A 27,748-nucleotide genomic window follows, 5' to 3' on the forward strand; every position below is an offset into this window, starting at 1 on the left:
GCACGATAATCTAGAGTAGTAAATGAAAAAAACGCAAAAAAACAAAAACATTATTATACTTCTTTTATTATTGTGTAAAATCATCCCTCATACATTCCCTTTGCAAAATGCCTGGTGAGATACAACACAAAAGCAGTAGGAAATTCCTCATATCCATAGTGCATTGTCCTTTTTATTTACAGCTTTGGCCTTAAATAAACCATCAAGATCCAGCATCTTAAAAACAGCATAGAAAAACATCATGAGTTTTACACAGCCGACATTCATTGCATGTGCCATAGCTTATATACTACAGATATGACTTCTTAAGTGACAGCAAATATACAGTTTACTAAGTTTGGCACATTTACAAAAACTGTGATAAAATGATTTCACAGACAACACACGCACACACACATCTGTGTGCGCACACACACACACACACACGCACACACACAATATGTATCATATATCACATAAAGGAACAAAAATAAAGACTTAATGGTATTTTAAATAAAGTTATTCTCCTTCACAACCAGGTGAAGGCGTTTATATGTGAAAGACTTGAGCTACTGACCCACACTGGTGCTGTAACTAGTGTATATAAATTCCACACAGTTACCGTAGTTTTCTATTGCTTAGATATATGAGACAGCATGTTTGGACACTGTTCCTCCAGCCACTTAACCTATTATCAATTATGCCAGAGAGAGAACGGGACTAGTTACTATCTCGCACACTCATCTTACATGATATTGTGCTCATGTAATATAATTAGCAGTCCCTCAGCTTTTAAGAGCTTTTAACATCAGTTTAAATCTGTCGAGGAAAAACACTAACAGGAAGATTTGTTGTCAGATGCAATCCACTTTGTTCTTTTCTTTTCATCTTCTTTTTTTAATACTAAGACTAACATAGTAAAATAGTTAAACCAAATCAAATTTGTACCAAAACAGAAAAAATATTGGATACATTAAGGTACTGTTGAACAGGTAAACCCCCCTCAACTTTCTGACTAAGAGAGGTTAACAGAGGAATCACAGGTGTAATCTCTCTCTCTTTTTTAGGAAGTACAATAGTTGGCATCATAGTTCAGTTATACCAAAAGTCAGTATCATAATACTCCAATAATGTAGCCTTCAACTCTGCTCCTTCAACACTAGAGGGCTCTCCTAGTCTGCTGGTTGAAGAACAGATGCGAAGTGACTCCTTTAGACAAATGAAATCTCCTGGAGTGAGGTGGGAGAAAGTTCTGATGGCACCTTCACACCTTAGTCTTGTGTCCCCCACATCAGTGTAACACAGCACCGTTTATGTCAGACACATGCTTCCCAGAGCCTAGCGCTTGATCACCACCTGCTCAAAGGCTCCAGCTGCGACCCTGAAAGAGAATGCCAGTGTGTTACATGACAGGAAATGTGGGTCGTTATCTGATCTGGCTGTGGGGCTGAATGACAGGATAAAACCAAGACAAACACAAAGCTAACACTCTGTTGTGTAATTGAGAGGATCTTCCTTTAAATTTTTCCAGGTTACAAATAAACTCGATGATCTACTAAAGATTCTGATCTGTGAAAAAGCATTGCATTTTTCTAATGAATTTATCATTTGTGTAAATGCTCACTGCATGGCACCCACAATCCATTATTATGTAATCACACCCACCTCGTGTGCTGGCTTCCCAAAGCTGTACTCCCACCAGGACCGACAAACAAGCTGAGCCCCTCCTCTGTAGCAACACACACATGTAGACACATTAGAAATAATGAATCTGCCAATCAACTCTCCCAGTTGGTCTAAGAATGCCTGACTCACACTTGCTTTCTAAGATTTCTAAAAATAAATGACTATTGATTGGGGGATGTTTTAGGAAACCTGCTAAGACAGCTGGCAACAAACCACGCAAGAACTTCCAGGGAGTTGAGTTACTGATAGTGGAGGAGCACTATGAAAAGACGCACTTATAATCTAAAAAGGTTCAATGATGAGGACACAATCTACATCAATAGTCCCCTAGTGAAATCTTAACAGTTTGTAACATGGCAGCCACATGGATACGAAAATTATTGTGTTCATAAAACTGATAAAAACATTATACGCAAATCAAATAAACCCTGACATTCAGGCTGATGAGTTTGTGAACAAGGTCCTTATTGATTTCCGATTCATGACTTGCTATCATAACATCTAATCATCATTCATTACGTCAGGGAAGTATTCAGAGACAGTGTGTTGCGACACATCAACGTAATTTGATCCCATGAGCTTGATGGTAGGAATCTTTCCAAGCCAGTCGTCTTAAGTGCACTACGTTAGGGATTAAGTGTACACACCCTCTGCACTGGAGTCCAAGAAGCCGTGGCTGAAATCCTGGCTCTGTAGGATTTTCTCTATTATGTCATCAGCATCCACCCTGGTGGCATCGACTCTCTTCAACTGATTCTCCACTGAGTTCTGCTTAATGGGATGTCTAGTGAAGAAACAGAAACAGGGTGGAATATAAGAAATATGACCTTTGTAAGAAAACAAAAAACACAAGAGAGTATATTTTGATGACTGCACTGTGAGCTCCCGGTCTGTTCACATCATTACACAGAAGTAAAAAAAAAACTGAAAAACAGAAACTATGTTAAAATAAAAGGTAGGCAGAAAATAAGAAATAAAAAAGAGGTACATTTTGATTTAAATCTATTGCAATGTTTTGTAATATCTGGCCATTTTATTAGTATAAGGCCAGTCAACAAACAAAGAATCATGACACGACTTCACCAAACTGGATCAAATTGTTGGTGTATTCGCACATTACCTTATAGCCCTGGCAGGTGTGGAGGGGTGTTCAGGAGTGGACCTGTTTTCCTTCTCTCCTCTCTCTACCTGCTGATCACAGGGTTCAAGGATGCTGCCAATGCCAGTTGAGGCGGATCCTCCTGACGCGCTCCGCCGATGGCTCAGATCTGTTAAACTGGAGTGATTTGAGCTATAACCTGCAGGACAGAAGGAAAAAACACCACATGATGTGATATGGTTATGATTTGTGCAATTGGTGCTATAATAACATTGATATTTTGGGGGGGATATATGTATCTCTGTGTTTAGTACCTGAGATTTTTGACTGTTGACTTGCATAGCTGGATGTTCTGGAATGACCATACACTAGCAGCTCCTCTGGAACTGATACTGACTTCCCTGGAGTCTCTGAAAAAAAAGGTTGTTTGTTGTTATAATCATTTTCCAGTACATAATGCACACACCACACATCCATAGCCAGTCACTGATAGCTCTTCACAGTAAAATGGCAGAATACTTTTTGTTTCTTAATTATGCTCTTAATGTCCAGGCCTTTCAGTGGATTTTAAACACATTACTGTTTCCTGCATCATGGTGTCTATTGAAAGACAAAGTAAGCTCTTCAAAGCAATAGTGTACATACGGGGGCGTGAAAGGGATATGTGCATATCTCCTCCCTTTCTGTCTTCAAGGAGACGCTCTGCTTCAGTTTGTGGGACTCCCAGAGTCATGGCTGTAGATGGAGGACTGTAGATAAGACAGGAAGCAATGAAGTTACTTCGGAGCAAAGGAGTGCCTTTGTGACTCTGTGTCACCAAATGAAAAGGGAAGGGAAACAGCCCCGTCAGCTGCTGGATCAGCAGCAGGTATGTTTGCATTGGCACTACAAATCTAGAGAGCTATGTGTATGTTTAACAATTTCAGACCTTGGTGGATCATAGTTGTGGTACAAAAAAAAACATGGTCTTCCTATGAGCATAGAATTCTTTCAGAAAATCTAACAAAAATATTCTCATGCGTGTAATCACCTGCCTTTACATGTCTTTTTTAAATAACTAATCACTTAGCATATGTTAGTTATGAGTGCATTGGGAGTAAGTGCAATACAACAGCATGACAACTGCCTCTAACCAACTCCTGCTTTAACCTACATTAACACAGGAAACCCCAATTCTCTGTAACTTAGATTCTATGTTAGGCACAGGAACACGGGCATAAAGCCAAATGAAGAATAGCGGACAGTGAAAAAAAAAAAATGTTGCGCGTCATCTTTCCATTGTTCACTGATGTAAATCCACACAGTGAGTAACAGTCTATGGTAACACTGCGTGCGTGGGTTGAATGACTAGGCTATCCTTAAGTTTACACTTCAACATCTCCTTGGCAGCAACATGTGTGTTATTAAAGTAGGAGGGAGTGGGAACATGACAACATAGAGAGACTCATGTTGTTGAATAAAGCTGACTGTTTGCACATGGTGCTGCTTTTGCAGCGACATTACATCACGTCCTTTGTGGCAAACTGCTCAACTACTTCTCTTGACTTCAGGCAGAGTTTATCACATATCAGCTGTTGGTCGCTTCTGAGGTTGGGCAAATGAATGTCGAGGCAGGGTGTTATTGGCTCTTAGATAAGGTGTGATAAGTCCTCAGCTACAAAATAATATTAAATGACTTTGAACTCTCGTAGGTGTTCACTCACTTTTGGCATATCATACAAGAGAAGGTACATAGGTGCTTTCAGTTTAGTGACAGACAGGATGTGATGAAAAAACTTTCCCCAGTGGTTAGGTGCAGACTTTTGGTCACACAAAGTATACTTTCATCATAACCACAACTGCAAAGTTTTTTAGTTTAATACAGGAAACTCAGTAGACACATCACGACTTCGTTAGTTACACTTTTCAAATTATATAATTATTTGAATTAGGACAAGAAAAGCTCTTACGTCTTAAAACAGGGATCTCCAGACATAAGCTGCATGGTGATGATAACCTGTAACACAAGAAAAAGAACAGTCCCATATTTCAAAATTGTTCCCATGTCTTCCGTGGCTCAGGTACTTCATAGATGACAAGCTGAGGCATGTCTTGCATCATCTATGAAAGTATTCAGTTTTCCATTCATGCCACAAATCTATTTTTTCATACAGAAGTATCTATGGCTTCTAGTGAACTCAAGAAATTTTGGCTTCCTTTAGAGCTACACAGTTTCACAGGTGTATGTGGTTTGCTTATCATATACAAACACATTATTGGACTGTAAGAAAAACTTTGGCAGTGTGACGACAATGGCAGACGCCTAAGGGCATTTCCCACATTTCTAAGAGGAGGATTGTAGAGCTGTGTATTGCTTCACCAACATACCTTGAGAATTGAGTTATCCTGCCTGGTTCTCTTTGTGTCATAGCCCTCTAGGAGACACCGTCGTGTGGTGCTTCCAGACCCAGCAAACTCTGACAGGTTCAAGTCAGCAAAGCCCAGCTGCACACAAGATCAATCCGTTTAAATTGTTGAGCAGTCATCTTAAAGGCCAAATACAATGTAAACTGTATTGAACAGAAAGAGTGCAGTTTTCTCTCTTTATATACTTAAGAATCTCAGGCAAAAGCTTTAGTAATCTGGTGTTATAAAACATACAGGAATCATCATCTAAAGAAATGCATTCCAAGTCAGGTTAAAGGAAACAAAGACAGGATGTTCAACAGTTCAGAGATCAGATTAATTATTTAACTTATCACTAGAGTTATTGGTTAACATAGAGTGGGTTGTGTTTTGCTGTTTTTTTCAATCAGTAACCATAGCCGGAAACTAGAAATAAAAACATTCTTGGCACATAGACTGAAGTCACAGAAATGTCCTGTTTAAGGCCGACTGTTATCAAAAAATGTAATGATAAGATTGTTCTAATGGGTCGCTGATACTTAAGCTGCTATCATGTTTACAAGAATTGGAGGATACACACCAAAGATTTTAGAGGAGAAGTATTACCTTTGCAAATGTTTTTCCGCCCTTCAACTCCTGTAATGACAATAACAAAGAAATGAGTGAGGTTGAATTGACATTTCTTTCTATAACACACAACTTTTTTCATCAAAACTCTTGTGACTTTTTGCTTTATGACCATTGTATGCACAACACACTTAGGAGCTATGGTATGGTTACAAATTAACAGTGCTTCTGTTCTTATACATAAACATTTGCTTGGCAAAGTTGACTCTCAGTTAACTGCCTGTACTCTGCTACGGAAACCATTACTATGCATTTTTATAGTGTCAACAAAATAGAGCTTGATGGAAGAAAAAAAAGTCCTGTACCTTGCGCACAGAGACGCGGCACACACAGGGGTCTAGTACACCTGTCCCAGCGTTGGCACTCATCTTACACACAAAAGAGAATCTCTTCTTCCAGTGTACACAGTTAGCTTGGACCGGCTCCCTGTGAAAGAGGCACATTAAGATGCATTAGGTCATGCAGAAACCAATACATGAAGACATACTGGAAACTGAAAGAGCCGACATAAAAGACAAACTATCAGACTTATGGGTTTCCCACAGAATATGAGAATATGTCCCAGACTACCCCAAGAGTACTCCAAGCAGAGTTTTGCATGTGTCTTTTATAATCAGTAAACATAGGAACATGCAGTGAGTTGTTACTTCTTTAAATCTGTGTGAAGTGAGTTCAAGCTTTAAATTATTTCTTACAAAACATACTGGATGATGTATGCATTAATTCTTTATAAACAGTTATAAATTCCAACTAATCAGATTGGATCCCAACTGTGTGCAACCATTGTGTGTGAAGTATGGCCTAACTTTCTGTCATGGCATGGGTCTCGTGAGTGTACTTAGCTTATTCATCTTAATTTAGAGGAAGGTTGTGGTTTGTAATTGGGTGTTACTTTATGTTAATCTGATTTCACATCATGTTCGGGATGCACAGTAGACAATGCTGATCACTGGCAGCAGCAACAAGTAGTCTCTTGCTTCGTTTTTACCACAGGAATGGAAATTTAAAAAAAAAAAATGTTTTTCCAAAGTGTTGTCACTGACTACAATTCTGAAGTTAGGGTTATCATTATGATGGTACATGACTAATCCTACAGGATTAGTTCAACAACAGCAGTGGTAGCATGGTAAATTAAGAATACAGTGTTTACACCATAGTATCTAGGCACAGGCAGTTGCCATGGCAAAGCCTGGCGGTTGACATGAGCTGTGACTGTGCCCGTTTTTTCCAGAGTGACTCATTTAAGTGCTACGAGCGGCGGGTTTAATCATAGAGCCGAGGACAGTAACCTTGTACGCTGCTTTGCAATGGAAGTAAACTGTTTTTTGTTTAGTTTTTTTGAATATCACATAACAAAAGTGACAAAGAACAGAAGAAATACCTCTTCTATTTAACAACCTGTCACAGTTTCATTTAAAATCACGTTAGTCGCAGCTCCTGGATTTGCACTGCCCTGCCACTCAGCAGCAATTGTACGTTAGACTAGACAAACTACTAACTACCAAAAACGGTTTAGAAACAGAGTTTATAGGTATATAGAGTATCTTTGCTACTATTACTACAATGCCTGTACAACTATGTATAAATGTTAGGTTAGCAATAGTTAGCTAACTTACTGTAGCTGTTCTGTTGTTGTGGCTTAAATTGATCTAGGTAACGTTAACTTACACTTTAGTTTAAAAGAAGCGAAACACTTGTCCAGAGTAAACTGAGGGAGGCTAACACGTTAGCCAAAACAAGTTCCACTTAAGTTTAACTTTAGCTTGCTTGAACAAGTGAACTGCTGCTATAAATAGAAAAAAAAATCTTACCGAGTCGACTCTCCGGCAAAGCCTCCATCTACGAGCCTGGTTTTACAGAATAAAACTCCGTTTACGAAGGGAATCGATGACAGCTCCTCCAGGTCGAAGTCGACTTTGAATTTAAATTTCTTTTTCTTCGCGAGAATGAATGACATGATGTTGGCTGAGCGGTGGAGAGTGTGTTGTGTGGGACTCGGCTGAAGTGGAGAAGGTGTCAGACAGCTGTACAGTGTGTGTCTCTCTGCGCTGCTCGCTCAGCTGCTGTGTCGCTGCACGATTCAAAGTTCAAATCTCCTCCTTCCCACCCACCGAAAAATATAACTGATGACGTGAAAGAATCCTGCGTTTGGACTGGCTGGGATTGTCCACTTCACGTCGTCCACAGCGTGACTGAATGAAACCCACTCACAGCGCCCACAGACAGCAGGAGAAATACCACTTTCTCCAAAATGCCAAAGGAGAAGTGGTAAACTGTCATTCATCATCAGGCATGTGACAAAAAACAAGAAATGAAAGACAAAGGAAGCATATCACTACATTGTTCTGTCTCTTACATAGACATTTCATAAACTAACATTGACTTAGAAAAGTAGTCACATTTCCTTAGTTTTTTTTATTTTATTTCTTCTTTTAAAAAAAAGTTTTAAAAATGTACAGCAAAAGTGACAAAAAAAACACATCAACACATTGTGGGTTACATAGCAGAACTGTCCTTTATGGAGAAACATGTCTTTTTCACCTCACTGTGGGCCCCTCATGATCCATGACATTGGCAGCATATAGGCAAGATGTGTTTAGGTGGGGCTTCCTTGCCCCTTGACATTTCAACCAACCCCAGTTGAGCCACCCGTTGTTACTAGGAAACCATGAGAAAAATTGTGCATGTGACCAAATATTTAGGAGTAATCAGGGAGGAATGCATCATTTCATGGAGTCTGTGAAGGTAAGAACCACATGGGTGAAGTGGTTTGACATTTATGTCCAAAAAACAAATTTTCACTCTCGAAAGTGATTTCAGGCGATCACAAGTTTCATGAGAATTGTGTTTAGACCAAAAGAGATAATTATACATTTGTTTTATACATGAGTTGTGTATGAGCTACAACATGAAGTAGTAAACCTTGCATCAAATTGAACCATTTTAGTTGAGGGGACTAATAAAGTCAATATGGTAGCTCTGGGGTAAATTTGTGTTTATTTATTTATTTTATTTTATTTTATTTTATTGTCCCGTATGTACTCGGTCTGCGTTTTAACTGTTTTAATTGTCTGGATGAGCGAGAGACACCTGAATCTCCCTACTGGGATTAATAAAGTATCTATCTATCTATCTATCTATCTATCTATCTATCTATCTATCTATCTATCTATCTATCTATCTATCTATCTATCTATCTATCTATCTATCTATCTATCTATCTATCTGCCATTAAATCAAGATTCTGGATGTTTATGATTACAGTAGGCAAAGCTGATAAGCTAAGCTTTACTTTCAAAGAGAAAGATGAGGGATTCTTCCCAAGATATGATGTAATCGCAACACTCCCCAAACCTCACTGAGTTGGTGGCTCAGCAGGAGGTCCCAGGCAGTTTTCCCCTGCAACCTGGACAGGTGGAATACTGAGTAAAGGAGGAGGGAGATGGATCGAGGGGAAGGAGGGGGGTGGCTCAATTTACCCCGCTCCTATGCTCAATTATTTATATTTACCCCATACACAGGGTAAGTTGTGCCACAAGACCACTTTTGTTGGACATGCTATATTTGTTTGTAGTGATGCACAACATCCTGAAATAAGTTGGCAACAAAACTATAATTGTCTTGATGTATTGATCCTGAATATGAAAAGTGGGTCATCTTACTCTTACCCCACTCTCCCCTATCATGGTCCATTATACAAAATGAACCAGTTTAGAGTATACTACACACACTATATCACTGGATTGCTGTACATAGGCCTACTACAACATTATAATATTTCAACTGGTTGACAGTGGAGCTAATTTGAACTACTACACTGTATCTGCAACACTGCTATGGTCTCATGAAAAGTGATTAGGCTACAACCTTTAAGATAAATGTAATGAACTTAAACAAGTATTTCCACATTGTTGCCTTGGTAGTAGGCCTAGTATTATTGGAAATAATAATATCGATGTAGGCCTACATGGTGAGGCACGAAAAAAAGTCTAATTCTATGAATCCAGTGTGGTTATTGGAAATGTAGAAGTTTTCAATTAAACTTGACTAAAACTTAAGATGTGCTACATAGTTACTTTTTACCACTGTATCTGTGGGCTTTCTCAACAATACTGACCTGATTGAACTAAAATCCCCTGGAGAGTTAGTACCAGAAATGTACCAATAAAATTAAAGTGGCATGGTCTGTTGATAAACCCCTCATTCTTGCCTGCATCAGACATTGTGCGAGGAAACACCGCCCTCTAGTGACGACCAGCGGCATTGTGTTGTAGGAAATACGATGCTGTGGTTTTCAAATGACACGTCCTTCTAGATGGAGAGATTAAATTTCCTCAATAATGCACCACCACATACTACACGGAGCAAACCTCATATAAAACTTAATTAAGCTCTCTACCAGAAGGACTAGGCAGATTACATTTGTGCTTACTTGGTGGTTGTTTATTTCCCCACTTTTCTATTTTGACCATCTTTCCTGATTTTCCTGTAGAAAACATCGAGTGGCTACGTCGCCTTGTTGCTCCGCCCTCAGTTGCTGCAGTTGCCCTGAAACGCCTCGGATCATCTCACCTCAGCACGGAACCAGCCTGCGCGTTAAAAACCCGCTGCAAAGTCGCGCTTTCCGTCGCCAACAGCTGCGGGCTCACATCAGGATTTCATCGGGCTCTATGAATGATCATCAGCATGGAGTAATAATAACCGCACAACATCCTCGGCGCAGCAGGACGGCTCGTTGCACGCACACTGCTTGCACATTATAGCCCTACGATGTATCAGGCGTTACGGACGGCTTTACTATCAAATGCCCGGTGCTGGGATGCCGACAGTGAGAGGTCATACCAGGACCTGTTTGAGAGGCTCGATACCAACAAAGATGGGAAGGTGGATGTCGCTGAATTGCGAGCGGGCCTCAAGGCGATGGGCATATTCCGGCAGGGTGCTGCACAGGTAACATGTCAGAAGCCAGAGGGGGTTTTGGTGGTGGGGTGGTGGTCTTACAGATCCTGACCTGCTTGCCTTGCATGACATTCCTCAGCAGTGTGACTTAGATGTGCATCTCAGAAAATGAGAATATCATGGAAAAGTCAATTTCCAGTAGTTCAAGTCAAATAGCCCCACCAGTATTGGGTGCATATAGATGGACATACTTTTCAGAAGCCAACATTTCCATATTAAAAATGCTTTTTAAATGGTCCTTTGATTCTGTGTGTAATGGATCTATATAATGTATATATATATATATAATGTATGTATATATAATAATTAGTTTCTCTTTTTGATTTGAATTTCTGACATAAATAAACCTTTCCATGATATTATAATTTATTGAGATGCACCTGTATGTATATATTTGGATGTGAACCACTCACTGGATCTGATCTTCCCTCTGCAGAAAATCGTGTCCTCTGGTGACCAGAACAAAGATGGCAGTCTGGACTTCAATGAGTTCACCAGGTACCTGAAGGGCCACGAGAAGAAGCTGCGGCTGACTTTTAAGAGTTTGGACAGAAACAACGATGGTAGGTAATGAGTGAAATGCTGTGACACATAAGTCACATGTCCAGTGCCGGTGCACATTTCTAATAGAGTTTTTCTTATGTCATGTGTAGGCCGCATTGATGCCTCAGAAATCCAGCAGAGCCTTGCAGAGCTTGGCATGGATCTGAGCAGAGAGGATGCCCTGAAAATCTTACAGAGGTCGGCCCCCCACTTACAGTCATTATTATTTAGTTTGTCCAAACAAACACATTCCCTGTGTGTGATCCAGAGGCTTTGTTTGGATCACAGTTATTAATAACACACTGTGATGCAACATAATACGCCATCAGTTCAAAATTCAGATTTTTCTATGTTTTCTTTTAGCATGGACATTGATGGCACCATGATGGTGGACTGGAATGAGTGGAGAGAACACTTCCTGTTATACCCTGGCCACAACCTGGAAGAGATCATACGCTACTGGAAACACTCCTCGGTATGGGATATATACACACAAACACTCCCGTACAGTTTGCAGACACACACACACACAGAGGCAACTGCAGCGCACTGAATCACGTGCAGTCTCGTCCAGTGTTGGACATTATGGATTTTCTCTGCAGTCCACATTTTGGCAGCAGCTTCGACAGACTAAACCGTCCAACATAATCAGGTCACAGCTTCACACTCGGGTTCGCACAGCTTGCCCTTCTACCTCCTCGAGCAAATAAAGATGTCACGGACTGATTTGTTACTTGTTCTGCAGAGGATCTTTGCTCCATTATGAGAGAAATAGAGTCTCTTGACAGACCACGTGTCCAGATGTTTAGAAATCTTCTCTGCGCTGCACATGTGTAGCGCCTTGGTAACTGCATTCTCATGCCATTCATCTGACATCACCGGGATCACAGGACACACATAACTCAAGCCTCTCCTCGAGCGTCTCCATGTAGCATTTGTGTTAAGTTGCCACCGCACCATGTTTGGCACAGGCACCTTTATGCTTTTGGGAAAACACTGCACATGTTTATCTGAAACAGCTAAAGCATGCAAGACGTGGGCTCAGTCAGCTCAGTGATTATGCTTTCCCAAGCACTTGGAGCTAAAGGATAAGGAGCTCATTGTTTGTCTTCATTGTTTGTTTGTTAAAATTCTAACAACCACGGCGCTTTTTTTTTGTCTTAAGCCATTTCCTCACAGTTGGTCTTTTTTTGCATACGTTTGAACAAATACACAGTGAAGAAGAGTGTCATGCTCCTGACGTTTGTATGTGTGAAACCTTACATTCAAGGTTTTCTAAATGTTGTCCTCCCTCCAGTGCACAGTTTGGCAACAGGTTATGCATGACTGCGAAAATAGGCCTCAAAAGCAGAAGTACTAACATGTTTCGTTTTTTTTGTCAGATTGTCAACCACACAAAGAGACTCTGTGTTACGTGCACTTATGAGTGGTACATTTTCAAAAAGAGAGATCACACAACACTGAGTGTACTGTGTGTGTTTATTTACATAGCTTTTGTATTCACTAGGTGCTTGACATTGGTGACAGCCTTGCCATCCCCGATGAATTCACAGAGGAGGAGAAGAGCTCCGGCGTCTGGTGGAAGCAGCTTTTTGCCGGCGCTGTGGCCGGGTCCGTGTCTCGCACAGGCACTGCCCCTCTGGATAGGGTTAAAGTCTTCATGCAGGTGAAATATATGTAGATGACAAATGCATCCTATCCTTCAATAGATGCATGTGCAAATCCAAGTCCAAGTCCTTTTACATTTTTGTCTTTTTTTTTCTCCTGCAGGTTCACTCCTCTAAGTCCAACACGATAAGCGTGATAGGGGGTTTCAAACTGATGTTAACAGAGGGAGGTCTAAGGTCACTGTGGAGAGGAAATGGAATCAATGTTTTAAAGATTGCTCCTGAGACGGCAATCAAATTTATGGCATATGAACAAGTAAGGAATTGACTCTGTTATATTATTAATGACATGTGTTTATTAAATATATTGCATGCATGTTATTAACTATTTATGCCTCCACACTGGAAACAACCATGGCCGGAGGCATGTTTTTGTTCATTTTCTGTCCATCTGTCTGTTCGTACATCCATACATATGCAAGTCCCATTTTCATGAACACCATATCTCAAGGCTGACTCGAGGGGATTTCCTCAAATTTGGCACAGACATTCACTTGGACTCAAAGACAACATTTTTAGTGGGTCACTGTGACCTCATGAAACAAGCTCTTGAACACAACTCAAGAATTCATTAGCTAATTATCATACAATATGACACAAATGCCTATGTGATGAAGTCATGATATTTTTTTTATTCAAATGGCCAGAGGTCAACTTGACTGAGACAACATAATGTCCTGCAAAAACACCGGCCATTATCTAGTGCTTTAGCCTAACACAGGAAGAGAAGATTATGACCATGTTTCCTGCAGCTCGGCTTCTTGTTGAGGCAAGCAACTGTGATCCAGTTGTTCTAGTCTCTCCTTTTGTTTTTTTTGTTACAGTATAAGAAGTTGTTGTCATCAGAGGGCAAAAAGATTGAGACACACAAGAGGTTCATGGCTGGTTCTCTGGCTGGGGCCACAGCGCAGACAACTATCTACCCAATGGAGGTAAGACAGCCACTGTAATGCATTACTGTTTCATCATACAGCATCATTGGTGGAAAGCATCAATATGAAATGCGCTTAAAAGTTTTTCCCATAAACTTAAATAAATACCAGACATATCTGTCTGACTCTGTTCAGGCTGAGAGTGACTCACTCATTCTTTTTTCTTCGGTACTGTTAAGGTATTGAAAACTCGACTGACTCTGAGAAAGACTGGCCAGTATGGAGGAGTGTTTGATTGTGCTAAGAAGATCCTGAGGAACGAGGGGGTCAAGGCTTTCTACAAGGGCTACATTCCAAACTTACTGGGCATCATTCCCTATGCTGGGATAGACCTCGCCGTTTATGAGGTATGCAGCCTGTGATATTTCACAACAGAGTCCACTTTGTGAGATTAACTCATTCACATGCACAATCAACTAATTAATCTTGGGACTGCAAAGGAGGCATTTCATTTAATCAGAGAAGTAAATGTCTGTGTTGTGCTGATGTGTCTGCAGACTCTAAAGAACTCTTGGTTGTCGTACCACGCCAAAGACTCGCCAAACCCTGGAGTTCTGGTGTTGCTGGGCTGCGGGACCATCTCCAGTACCTGTGGCCAGCTGGCTAGCTATCCACTTGCACTCGTACGTACACGGATGCAGGCGCAAGGTAAACTTTGATGTCCGAGTTCTGTAAAGGTTTCTGATATTTTATGTTAATTTAAAGGCCCCATGCTGTGCACTTTTCTCTGGGTTTATTTACCTGCTGATATCCCTAACAAGATGTATCATTGGTTTTGAGTACCTGTGATCTGCTTAATATCGTTTCTACTGCCCCTTTCTGTTGCCTCTTTCTGGAGCTCTAGCAGACACAGGTCATTTGGCCAATCAGAAGAGAGAATGAGAACCTCTCTTCTGATTGGCTGACTGTTTTTAAGTGGCATGTGGTCGGGCCAATCACAGGCAAGTAACTGAAACCTAAGCTGCATTCATACAAATTGAAAAAAAACAACTGGTCTTGGTGGGCGGAGTTACCTTGTGTGTGACATCACAGAAAGGAGGAAGTGCTATCTGCTTGTCTTAAAGAGAATGTTCCTACAAATGGGCGGTGTGTGTTTCTCCGTTTATGACCAGTTTGATGCATGGGACAGTATATACGTGGCCCAGAGACCTCCCCAAGCACGAAAAAATAACCAAAATCACATTTTTCATGCCATGGGGCCTTTAAATACTTGTCTTAGAGCTAACTTGATGTAAATAGAGGGAAGGACATCCCTCTCGCATTGGATTCTAGATCCTGAGATAAAAGTACAATTTACAGTACTTCCTAGTGGCATTGTTATTATTATATTATTCATACATTATATTATTATGTAATTGTCCACACAAACTAGTAAATTGTAATTACATTAATACAAAACTGGCTTTTCAACAGAAATCCTGTTTGTGTAAACTGTGCATATAAGTTTACTGATATCAATATGCGGTTATTCTATCTATTGAACTGTTTTTATTTTTTTTAACCTTTTCCATTGTGCGTACTAGATCAGTATAGCTGTGTATTCCATAGGACACAGAAATAAAAACTGAAACAACACTGCCTCCTTAACTTGGTGTATCTTTGCAGCGTCTCTGGATGCGTCAGACCAGCCCTCCATGACTTCTCTGATGAAGAAGATTGTCGCCAAAGATGGGTTTTTTGGACTCTACCGTGGCATCCTGCCAAATTTTATGAAAGTCATTCCTGCTGTCAGCATTAGCTATGTGGTTTACGAGTACATGAAGACTGGTTTAGGAATCTCCAAATGATGGTGTAAGCAATTTGAAAAAAAAAGAGAACATTGACCTCATTTGTCAGACTTGAAAATGTCTGCACTAACTCCAAGGAGACAGGTGGACATCAACCTTACAGAGCATGACGTCCACCAGCTGGCACAGGAGATCCGCGAATGGGAAAACTGCATGTGTCCCATTAAGGGTTGTCTGTCAGTAGCATTAATCATTTGTGGTGAGCAAGAGCATGCTTTAATTTTTTCCTGCTGTTACAATAACACACTCGCCAAATTTACACTCTCCTAAACAAGACTTGACACAAAAACAGTACTGTACAATAAACATGCATAAAAAGTAGAAATAATAACATATATACACAACAGTTTAATCTGTCCGACTGTTATTCTTTCAAAACTGTGATCAACCAAAATGGTAGCTCAGTGGCACATACTTGTACACAAAAAAGTTTGTCTTATTTTAATATAGAATGAGGAAGAGACACTATGCCAGTTTTAATGTTTGATATAACACTTCTTGTAAGTTGTGAAGAGCCTCTGCAGAGTGACATCAGCTCCAGACAAACACTGCTTCAAGCAGCAGCTGTCGCCTAAAAATAACTGGCCCTGAAAAATCAATACTTGCTAACACTGGAATACTGTGTGCACAAGACACACACACACACACACACACACACACACACACACACACACACACACACACACACACACACACACACACACACTTTGTGCAATATGAAAATCACTAATTCCACATCCTGTGTGTTATCTCATGATCTTTTAAATGTGCCTTACAGCCACTTCATGTGAACTCTTTGTCATCAGCAGATGCTTTTTTTATATATATATACATAGTATATACTATATATAAGTTTACTGTATGACTGTAGTGTACATGCATATATATATATATATATATATTCATACATATTTGTGTAGTCATGGTTATTTATCAGTTTGAATAATGGTTACCATCATCTGTTTGTAGTCATTGTAATTTATGGGTTTTAAACATGGTTTTTACCATACAACATAATACCAATTTAAAAGAAAAAGGAGTACTGTTTGGTGATTGGACTGAAAAGCTTGTAAGGAGCATATTTGTTTTGTTTTTTTGTTTTTTTGTTTTACCTTGGTCACTTATCATTTCACTACATCAAGGCCCCTACCTTGAACAGACACTCTCTCTCACACACACACACACACACACACACACACACACACACACACACACACACACACACACACACACACACACACACACACACACACACACACACACACACACACACACAAACTCTCTCTCTCTCTCTCTCTCTCTTTCTCTTTCTCTCTCTCACTCACACACGCACATGCACATACAGACAAGTGATGGGAAGTTTTTATTTACCATGGAACATGACAATCGACCTGTTAACGTGGTACTAATACTAAAATGAGCCCTATTTGATATTTTTTAACCTGTAAGTTTGGAGCCACCACACAGAAGTTGAACATATGGTTTTGGTGGGAAACTTGCATGAAAACAATGGTTCACTAATGTAAAGTTTGGCCCCTCAAAGTGGAGATTATTATTTTGCAGATTATTGAGATGGGCGAACAGCCCGACCTAGTGGTTAATAAATACAGAACATGGGGAACAAATTTAATGGCCTTGGTGTGTCAGTACTCTTGTAATATTTCAATGAACCAGATTAGTAGTTTAGAGCTTTAACATTTTTGTCCATTACTCGCTATATTAGTATTTAAGTATATACCTTTTTTTTTTTACAATCACGTGGCTTGACAAAATGCAAGCCACACTAATAAAACAAAAAAATATTGGCAGCAAGCAGCAATAATAATTGTTGCTAGAAAGCAGCTCGCACACCACATGCTCACAGCACACAAACATAACATAACAGAGAAACCAAGGAAAGAAAAAAGAGGGTTGACAGCTGTGTGCAAGTCTAGCCTACTAGTTACATGTAAGAAAATGAATAAATACCTCATTCTAATACTCATTCTAATCAATATCACCATTAAATACATCTCTATGTTTCTGGATAAAAAAAAATACATAAAAAGTACACAGTAGCCTACCCAGTACACACCACAAGCATCGCACAATTTCAGTTAAAAAATTAACATAGTTTTGTTCAGCAGCAGTGACAGGTTGTTAAACCAACAGATAAAAGAATATGAATGAATGAATGATTTTTTTTTATTTTTGTGTTATGTCACCACTGTGGCCCATCCCATATGAGATTACAAGACACATAACACAAAATCAACATTGAGGGGAAGAATGTTATCACTTATTTTGATTTCAAAGAAAAAAAAACTATGTACTACAGTAAACCTTTATATTTTATGGGGAAGTTCCATATTCATAAATGTAAATTTCAAAATTCTTCACCATCATTTAAGTTATTTTTGATTGAAGTTGATTATTATTTTAAATCTCTTAATTTAGTTACAAACCGGAAATGTATAGCAATAATGACCATACATTCAGAGATGTTTGGTGAATGATCTTGTCACAATGGCCATAATTGTGGTTTGCATGGGATACAAGGTCTGTCATTGTTTTCCTTTATTGTTAATTTGACAGTTTTTTTTTTTTTTTTTTGGTTTTTATTTTAATTTTATTTTACTTAACCTTTGTTGTGCTGTCATAATTGTAAATTTATTGTTGCTGTTGTAGCGAATGTGGGCTGGAAAGGCTATAATGTTGTTGTTGTTGTTACAACTTGAAATAAAACTTTGAAAAAAAAAGAAAAAAGATTACAAGACACATTTAATGAAAAATACAACAACAACAAAAAAGTTAAAGGTTTTCAATGAAGGACTGATAAAAACAACAGAGAATCACTGGGCTGACAAGAGATCTCAGCATGAGACTGACTGATGAGGTGTTTACAAAGTTTGCGTTTCCAGTCTGCTGATAGGTGAACGGTGCGACTCTTTTTGTCCAAGCCGCGCACCGTAGTTGGGGCACCAGGGCGCTGTAGCAGTTGTTGAAAAGAGGTGAGTCCTCCTCCGTTATAAACAAACCGCACGACAACAGCAGCGGGGAGCGGTGAGTTTGTCCTCTCCGGCGTCGTTACACGGTGATACCGCCGGTCAGTCGTCGTGTTTACCTCAGTCCACACCGACATTATTGTGAATAAAACAAACAGGAAGCTAGCTTGTGTGTGTGTGTCAGTTGGAAAGTGACAGCTAGCTGCTAGCTAACTGTCAGCAGCAGCAGCTAAAAATATTCTCCGGTCGCAGTGATCTTCAGTGGGCGCAGCTGAGCAGGCGGACAGCGGGGACATGAGGGAGTTACAGTCCAGTACAGTATCCGTCTGTTGTGTTTTATTTTTTACTAGGAGCACAGTGACCGCTAACTTAAAATTTTAGGAGCGCAAGCAGAAAATTTAGGGGCATAAATCGACTTGCAGGGCAAATAATCACATTTCCTTTTCATTCATGATCGTCTCACAAATTGGCCTGCCACCTGTAATGACAGATTACAGATTTTTTGATTTGAGTTGACCCTTCCACATTTCACCAATGAAAAAAAAAGAGGTAAATTTACTGATTGCACATGCGCAAGTAGATGACAATTTTCCTTGTGCTGTCTCAAATTTTAGGGGCAAAATGCCTCCATTTAGGGGCAGTCCGGACCCCCTGGTGGCGTCAGTCTGTGGAGTTTGTTGCTTGTGCTGTGTGAGTGTGACAGGACGGTAATGTTGTAGTAATGTTAAGTGGTTTGATCTGTTCTGACAGGTCCGGGCTGACACTTTTTTGTTTTTACTCGTATCTGTCTGTAAGCCTGTTATCCTTTCTGGAAAAGCCGTTTAGCCTTTAGAGTGAACCAGACTACTGCTCGTCATCCTCACAGTTGATGTGATCATGAAACTGTCAGTAATTCCTTGTTGTATGATGTTGGTTGTCATTTTAGATTTTTAGCTTTTTATTATCACATTTAGCTCACACAACAGACTGTGGACAGCACCACTGTGTGCCTGTCATGTATTTGAATTGAATTACATTATTATGAACACCTGCGAGGTACAAACTTGATTAGTGGCATGTTTTACTCTCTATAATAGATCTTTATGTTGATAACATGTTATATTCACAGTGTTTTGCATTTAGAGCATTGGTCTAACATAAAAGCAAGTTAACACAAAGCGTAAGGAAACAGAAGAAAATGAATCTTTGGGGGGAGTCAGGTCATATCAAGGTTCATGAGTGGCTTTGTTCACTCCTTATCAGCTCATTAGGAGTCATGAAATTGACACCAGCTATTGTGTTGTTCATTACTAATTCTCTCTTACAGTCTTTGCTGAATTTTTAATCTTATTCCTAGTCTCTGAATCGTATGACTCGCTTACAATTAAATTAGAGTCCTTTGGCTTATAGGTCATCTTCTCTTCCCAGTTGTGCTGTAAAAAGTGAAGCATAATGGGCAACACAAGCGACAGAGTGGCTGGAGATCGACATGGAGCCAAAGCCCATCGGTCAGACAGCAGCGGCAGTCACAAAGACCACGAACACAGCAGCAAGATGGTGGACAGCACGGATGACCCCAACATCTTCAACACCCATGGTCCTGAGTCCAAGGTACTGCTGGAAAAATACTGATTACTGTGCAGAGACTTTTAAAAAATGTGTTAAGGTTTGCAACAAATTGCCTTTAGGCTCTAGGAGAGAAAGAATTCACCCCAGACCTGGAGGACCTGGTGAAGCCTGGTCCTCAGGCTCGACCCACGGTGATCCGATGGGCAGGTGGAGGGAAGGAGGTCTACATATCTGGTTCCTTTAACAACTGGGGCACAAAGATCCCACTGAATAAGAGGTAAGCAGGACTTTTTTTCTTTGCTGTAGATGTTGGCACATTCTCACACTGCCTACATAGATGGCCATATATACCTCACCTTAGCTGCTTAGCTATATCACACCCTGGCTTCCTCCCCATTGCCTCCCACTACTTATACCCTGTCTCCTCCTCTCTTCAAAGCCATAATGACTTTGTAGCCATCCTGGACCTGCCTGAAGGGGAGCACCAGTACAAGTTTTTTGTAGATGGGCAGTGGGTCCACGACCCCTCAGAGGTACAACATTATGTTCTTGTTCTGTTCATTTTTCATGTTACTATTTGATTCACCACATTAAAGGTATAAAAGTGAAACGATAGATTCAGTCATTATGAAAAAAATCGACAAGAAATGTATTATGTTGTTTATATTGTTACTATCATGTTACTTGCTTTGTAAAATCACAGAATAACAATCAGTGTGAAAGTCTGCATTTGGGGTCTCTCAGATATGCAGGGAAATGTGTGCAGAGAGTTTGATTGTGATCTCTGGTGTCATTTTCTTCTATAGCCAGTGGTAACCAGCCAGCTTGGCACCATCAACAACCTGATCCAGGTGAAGAAGTCTGACTTTGAGGTGTTTGATGCCCTGCAGGTCGACTCTCTGGAGTGCTCAGACACATCAGGTCAGCCTGCAACCAGACTGTTTATACTGCTTCTCATTTAGCTAATGAGATTTCATCAGTTAACACCGCTACTTACTGTAAAGGTATTATGTCGGTTCACTTCATCTCAGACAAATAGACCTAAAATGTACGGAAAAATCTGAATATATGGTTCTAGGGACCGAGAAGAAATTCTTCCCAGTGTTGATTGGTCCAGATACGTGCAGATTGTTCTTGTGCATATTTGTTGGAGTTGTTGCTCATTAGTAGTGTTTTTGTGTTTTTGTGTCTGTTGTGTGTTCCCAGATCTGTCCAGCTCCCCTCCAGGTCCATATGGACAGGAGCAGTACAGCTTCAGACCTGAGGAGCATTTCAAAGCCCCACCGATACTCCCCCCTCACCTACTTCAAGTCATACTCAACAAAGACACCAATATATCTGTCAGTAACTCCCCTGTTCCTTTAACCACATTTACAATTAGTCAGTTTTGGTGGTCAAAGGTGAAAGGTCACTGTGATCTCACCTCAAAACATGTTTTTTGGCCATTACTCACAAATCTATAATCTGATTATGACACAGTTAAACTATATTAAGCTGAATTTCACTTTGCAAAAACACTGGTGGTAATTTACGTCTGATTTTAATTTTTAACTTCTCTCGCTCTGTCTTGTCAGTGTGACCCTGCCCTGCTGCCTGAACCCAACCACGTCATGCTAAATCACCTTTACGCTCTCTCAATAAAGGTAGGTTTTACTGGAAACAACTGAAACGTGTCTCATTCTGTTCATCTGCCCTGTAGCTTTGGATCCGGCTAACTCCGGCTTGCCTGTGCATTGTTTTTCTCTCTGTGTAGGACGGAGTGATGGTGCTGAGTGCGACTCACAGATACAAGAAGAAATATGTCACCTCTCTGCTTTACAAGCCTATCTAAACCTCAGCTTGGGTGCTCCACAGTGCTTTTAGAAAGCAGCCTGTTTGTATTCTGCTGTTGTTGTTTTTTTATTTTGTATCATCGCACTTAGCCAAATCTTGCACTGAAACAAGTTTACAGGTGAGTTCAAGGCCAGTGGCTGTGACTGTGGCTTGGTTTTTTTTTTTTTTTAAGAAAAAGGGATTGCACTTCTCTCTACATAGGGCTGTGAACAAACGAAGCGAAGTGTGTGTATGTGTGTGTAGGGTCCCAGCAAGAGATGAAAACCATACTTTTACCTGTGACATCTACAGATGGATAAGAGACTGATTAAATCACTGTGTGTACTATGTGTTTGCTGCACAATGTGATTATATGCATGTTCATGTGTAAAAAGCTGATTTCATTTTTTTTGTTTGAGGTGCAGATACATATAATATGTCACCTTGGCAGACAGGGGATCTGTGAGTGATCTGTTTCTTTGGATATTGAGTGTTTCTGGTGTGGATCAACAGTTAGATTTTTAAAGTGTTGGGTCACCATATGCACCATTAACTGATACAGTTGAGTGCTTATCTAACGGACTGACTTGATCAGGTCCACAGTCATTGGAGTGAGAGATTTGGCTTTGCTTGAACATGAAGTGCAATAGGTCGCAGTGATGTTGACAATACGCCGTCAACAAGTTGAACTTCTCACAATTTCAGTTTTGTTTATGTAATCGTTACTATAGATGGAATTACTTGTCTGTTTCCAGAGGAAAACCTGCTTTACAAAAGGTGTGCGGTGGTCAAAGGTCAATGTTTAGTTCTGTTGTTGCCTTTTTCTTGACATAATGTTGCGAGCACTTTACCGTCCTGTGAGCAGGAGTGTCAATAGAAGCTTTTAACTATGCAGCAGACGACTCTTGTACTGCAGTTTCTCTGGACTATAGAACCCAATTTGTGCTTTTTATATACATATATATAATGAATTTGCAGTGCTTTATAATGTGTGTGTGTGTGTGTGTGTGTGCGCATCTGTACTGAGTTCCGTTTATCAAATAGAAATGTACTGTACGTATCTGTTACATGTGTTCTGTCATACACAGAGGCGTTTCAAGCTGCTGCTTTGCATGTATTGATTGAATGTGTGTAACTTGCGAGGATATTACGCTCTCACTGGGTGTGGTACACATTCAGAGGCAGATCGCGACCGCACACACCTCACAAAGTGATCAGAGGCACATCCTCAGATGAATTAACAGGGCTATGAGGATGAGCAGTTGCCATGAATTGAAATGTACAAAGTTTGCTCACGTGCGTGTGTGTGTGTGTGTGTGTGCGCGCGCTTTATAGCCATTGAAGTTCTTCTTGTATTTTGAGGTACGGTGGCTTTGAAGTTATTTTTTGTCTCCTGTAAGTGGTGTTGTTTAATGGTCTGCGGTTACAGTACAGTATATACCAACGGTTGATACTCTACACAACTAAGAAGGGGCTTTCATGAATCCTGTTGGTGATCAACTAGACACTGAAAGTATTTTGTGAATGTTGAGCCTAGCCATTCAGTTTTGTCCAAAGAGGTTTTTAAAACTTACAGATATAATATATATAAGGGAGTATGGACAAACGCTGTGGAAGTGGTGATTTATGGCTAAAACCAAAACTTGAATTTTACAGCCATTTCATGAATGTTTTAAAAATGCTTTGCAGAACCAATGTGTTGATCCACTGTACGAAGTTTTAACTTGTTTGCAAATAAAAAGAGGACACGCTGGTCCTGACTCTGGCCTATGTGTCTTTCTTTCTAGCGTATAGAGTAGTAGTGTGGGTTTAAGATATAAATACACTTTGGGTCAACATTACAAGGGTTCTCTTTCCATTGTGAAAAACATATTTTGTTCTTTGCCTTATGCCTTTATGTTTTGTTTGACATTTTACTCTCATCCTGAAGAGAGTATTTAATTTCAGTCGTACTGTTCTATAGTTACGAAATGTGCTACATCTTTCTTTATTCTGGTGTTCTGAATTCTCTGTGTTCTTAATACATATTTTATTTCTGTCTTTTTTTCCTTTTCTTTTTTGCATGTTAAAATGTTTTTAAATGTTGAGACTGTCTGAAAGCTGCTGTTTGTTTCTACTTCCCTCCAATGCTGTGACTTCTTGCTCTGCTGCAGTGATGTAATAAGTAAGTAACCTAACCCAGGGTGTGCCAGTGCACTGTGACATCACTTGTGGGTGTGGCCCAAAGTGCGAGGCCTGGTGTTATGTTACGTTATGTTAGTTGAACTAAGGTGTGAAGTTACATCTACAACCAAAAGCAGAAGTTAATAGGTCCAAATATAAAACCAATGTGCATGTGCATTCAACAACAACAGAAACACACAAAAAACTTTGAAGTGTTTTATTCATTCTATCCCAAAGTCTTTCATTGATAATACTTGTGCCAACACAACACACTGTTAACTGTCATCAGAGACAGGATCCATATGAATCCTGTAACGGCTTTCTAGTTCTTTATACACAAACTCAGAAACAAAGCTGCTTTCCAATCACATAAAAGCTGCACCAATCAAATAGCAGTATATACATACGCAAGTCAGGACCAACAATACATTGTTTCAAACTGCTGTTTGATTCCCTTCTTAATAATAAGGAGCAATAAGGCTTTGTTTACGCTCTAACAAGGTGCTTTGTGGATCCAGCGATTCACAATCTTTCCAGTCATTGGCTTCTTTGTTCTATTTTACAGTAGACAATTCTTCAAAATTTTCCCTTTTCCTTCTTTAATTTCAAAAGGAAGTATCAAACTTTTTTTTTTTTTTTTTTTTTTTTACCTCTATTGAAATACTTGGCAACTTTTGTCTTTCTGAAGACGTGAGCGCAAATAAAACCTAGTTTGGCAGACCTCAGGTAGATAAGCGCTAGTTCAAGGCCATTACTACCACTGAGAGCAGAAACTCTCAAGCTAAATTTAAAGGCAAGCGAAGCAACATTAATCAGAGCTTTGTTATATGTGGACGATATTGTGATCTGTGTCTTTAAATATTATGAAGGCATTGTTTATGATTTCTTAGCAGAAACGCCTATGTGGCTAATTGTTTCAAAGTGACACAATCCTCTAACATACACTGCATATAAACCATATATCGCAAGAAGTGAATGTAGCAAACATACGTGTAATACAATGATGTTTAACATCAAAATAAAATACGTGAAGCTATTGCACAGCTACCCAGTTAATCAACTTTGCAAAAAAAGCAAATGTTGGATGTTTTTACACACACACACACACACACACACACTCGCACACGTGCGCACTCACACAAAAATAAAGATCATACAGAAAAATACAATTATTTACAGCATAAAATGGCAAATGTACAGCAAGAAAACAAAACAAAAAACACAACTCAAACCAAACTTGAAGTTGCACTGTAATAAGTGAGTGAATAAAAGAACAATGATCCCACCAGTAGCCTGCCAAAGTTTGTGTCATCTATGAGAACTTAATAACCTATATTGCCATCGCCATGGGAATGCTAAGAAGGCCTGAACCAAGAGAAATAACATAAAGACATTAGCACATGGCCTTGTGAGGAAAAAATATCCACTTGTGTGTTTTGGTCCAAAAAAGGAGCTAATTTCTGTCGCACAATTCGAAAATAAACTGAACCAGCTGTCTAACGGTTACCGTCTCTGTGGTTCAAGAGGCCCTCTGAAAAGAAGATCCTCTGTATCATTTCAGATCACTTTGTCATTCGCATGGGTAAGGCAAGTCAAAGTGAAGTAAAGAATTCAAAGTTCAAACTTTGGCAAGTATTGGCAACCTCCTGTTCCATAGCATAGATACGACCTTTTACCAATCTCTGTCATGCATCAACACTGCAGAAAAAAAACGTACAATCATAACACTGATTGTGTCCTAACATTATTATGAGTGTGACTAATAATCCAGTGTCAGGCAAAGAAATAATGATAATAACCTGGTGATCATTCAAGAAACAACATTATTATTGCACATGCTCGTATGAGAACTCCTACAGAGGAGCTTGAATACGCGTGTTTAGCCTGGTTCCATTTGAGCACAATAACCTCTTTTTTTTACCTACTGCAGTGTAAATCCTGCTTAGAAATCACAACTGACTAAACACAAACCAGCCTTAAAAGTTTAAGTGATCCAACCCTCCAGTCTCCTACTGTTACGAATGAAGCTTGATGCCAAAAAAGCACCGTTAGGAGTTAAAAGAGGAGCTTGCGACTGAAATGGAACCTTTCTCTGGCTTTTGTTCTGCAATTCATAACCCTTGGCTGATGGCCGACATACCATTCATGAGCTTCCTCCGCAAATACAGATATAGCTAGTACACAACTATGTAGCAGTGATCGCCTACCTCCTCTACATTCTTCCACTGTGTCTAGTGATACATTGTGGATGTCATTGTTATTTGCATTGCATTTGCAAAAAAAAGGTGTCCTCGTTAATAAAAGTGCCACGAGAAGTAAACGTTTCTGCGGCAGTCGTAGTTGAGGATGTCTTTGTCTTTGAGTGAGCTGTGTTCAATCACATATAGATGTGTGTACACGTGTGCAGAATTCCTCTCACAAGCCATTTTGAACATGCATGGTCATCTATTCTGTCCACAGGCTGTCTGGCTCTCAGCAGAGGATGCTCTCGTAGGAAGTTTTGATTTTAAGTTTAAGCATACGGTTGAATTTATTATCATTATCCAATGTTAATTCTTTATCAGATTTTTTTTAAGGATTCATTGCAATTTGGTTGGTGTAATGGTTACCATCAACATCTTGATGATACAAATCCTCTTCTTGTAGCCAGATTTTGGTCTGAGATCAGTTATCTACGAGCATCTTCAGCCAGCTCCATCAGTAGGACGCACAACACTGAAACCATCGGAGCCACATTTCAATCACCTTCTTCTGTCTCACACACACAAGGCAAACTGCGGACTGCATCACTCAAAGACAGCGGTATATGTGGTTGAAGGGGAGGGGCTAGAGAGGGAGCGAGGGGAGTTTGGTAAGGCTCAAGGTGCAGATTATACTGTGCACATATTGCCCAGAGGAGGACGGAAGAATGGCAGAGGGCAGGCTGGTGTGGGAGCGGGGTGGAGGGAGGGCGGTGGGTGCTGGGGAGGGGTCTTGGCTGTTTCAGCATAGAGGTCAGAGGTGGTAGCGTTGAGGCTGGTTCTTTAAAAGTCTAAAGCAGGCATTGGCTGCTGCGCTTCCTCGTTGGAGGACGCTGACCGGCCGCAGCCCCGGCCGCTGTGGAAGCGCCGCTGGTTTTCAGGAAACTGCCATCAGCAGGCCGCTCTCTGGCAGAATCTCCCGGGTCCTCAGCTGTATGATTGAACAAATGCAGAGAGGGAAAGTTGTTAATCAACTGGCTTTTGACAGCCCGATTAAGCGGACACACTGAGGAACAGTTAAACATTTTGGGGAATATGTTCATTTGCCTTTTTGCTGAGGGTTTGAGGAGAAAGCTGCTCTCATGTCTGTATGATAAGTTCAACATTGTGCCTCCAGAGCAAGGTTTTTCTTCTCAGGCTACATACAGGGAAGGTTGCCTGGTCTTAATAGTTAATCATGGTATTCTATTTTTCCTTCACCTCCACTATAATCTTTTATAATTTGATCCATTTATAATTTGTCATAATTTCTCTAATTGCCTGAGAGCAGTGTTAGAAAGGCTGCAGCAGATCTTTTTTCTATCTTTGGACGGAGCCATGCCAGCTGTTTACTCTCT

General features: G+C 40.1%; 4 protein-coding genes across 11 annotated transcripts in view; 2 read left to right on the plus strand and 2 right to left on the minus strand.

Moving 5' to 3' along the window:
* Window positions 1–65: 65 nt before the first annotated feature.
* LOC311000941 (EEIG family member 2-like) lies at window positions 66–7,841 on the minus strand. Its single transcript, XM_083991861.1, has 11 exons — window positions 7,588–7,841; window positions 6,082–6,202; window positions 5,756–5,785; window positions 5,132–5,248; window positions 4,714–4,760; window positions 3,410–3,513; window positions 3,079–3,174; window positions 2,786–2,963; window positions 2,313–2,449; window positions 1,645–1,708; window positions 66–1,360 (listed from the first exon to the last, which is right to left on the minus strand). The coding sequence occupies exons 1-11, from the start codon at window positions 7,731–7,733 to the stop codon at window positions 1,318–1,320; spliced, it is 1,083 nt and encodes a 360-aa protein (XP_083847987.1). The 5' UTR covers window positions 7,734–7,841; the 3' UTR covers window positions 66–1,317.
* A 2,537-nt stretch (window positions 7,842–10,378) lies between these two features.
* Window positions 10,379–15,924, plus strand: LOC311000116 (mitochondrial adenyl nucleotide antiporter SLC25A24-like). The gene is made up of 10 exons (XM_083990750.1): window positions 10,379–10,726; window positions 11,172–11,298; window positions 11,389–11,476; window positions 11,642–11,753; window positions 12,786–12,944; window positions 13,049–13,201; window positions 13,770–13,877; window positions 14,057–14,224; window positions 14,375–14,525; window positions 15,483–15,924. Exons 1-10 carry the CDS (start codon window positions 10,547–10,549, stop codon window positions 15,662–15,664), a joined length of 1,428 nt encoding a protein of 475 aa, XP_083846876.1. The 5' UTR covers window positions 10,379–10,546; the 3' UTR covers window positions 15,665–15,924.
* A 2,687-nt stretch (window positions 15,925–18,611) lies between these two features.
* prkab2 (protein kinase, AMP-activated, beta 2 non-catalytic subunit) lies at window positions 18,612–23,661 on the plus strand. 3 transcript variants are annotated; one of them, XM_083991735.1, is made up of 8 exons: window positions 18,612–18,654; window positions 20,056–20,238; window positions 20,316–20,473; window positions 20,636–20,729; window positions 21,003–21,117; window positions 21,403–21,536; window positions 21,771–21,839; window positions 21,950–23,661. In XM_083991735.1, exons 2-8 carry the CDS (start codon window positions 20,080–20,082, stop codon window positions 22,025–22,027), a joined length of 807 nt encoding a protein of 268 aa, XP_083847861.1. In that variant the 5' UTR covers window positions 18,612–18,654; window positions 20,056–20,079; the 3' UTR covers window positions 22,028–23,661. The 3 variants fall into 3 exon arrangements, with proteins under 3 accessions (XP_083847861.1, XP_083847860.1, XP_083847862.1); XM_083991734.1 differs by having other exon boundaries at window positions 18,616–18,706; XM_083991736.1 differs by having other exon boundaries at window positions 18,616–18,654; window positions 20,038–20,238.
* Window positions 23,662–24,372: 711 nt separating this feature from the next.
* Window positions 24,373–27,748, minus strand: part of LOC311000505 (myomegalin) — a 46,518-nt gene continuing 43,142 nt past the window's right edge. For all 6 annotated transcript variants that reach the window (XM_083991240.1, XM_083991237.1, XM_083991239.1 and 3 more), the window contains one exon: window positions 24,373–27,342. In XM_083991240.1, coding sequence (XP_083847366.1) covers window positions 27,203–27,342 — 140 coding nt within the window. In that variant the 3' untranslated portion in view covers window positions 24,373–27,202. The remainder of the gene's footprint in view (window positions 27,343–27,748) is intronic.

Source organism: Trachurus trachurus, assembly GCF_905171665.1.
Source record: "Trachurus trachurus genome assembly, chromosome: 17".
NCBI lineage: Eukaryota > Metazoa > Chordata > Actinopteri > Carangiformes > Carangidae > Trachurus > Trachurus trachurus.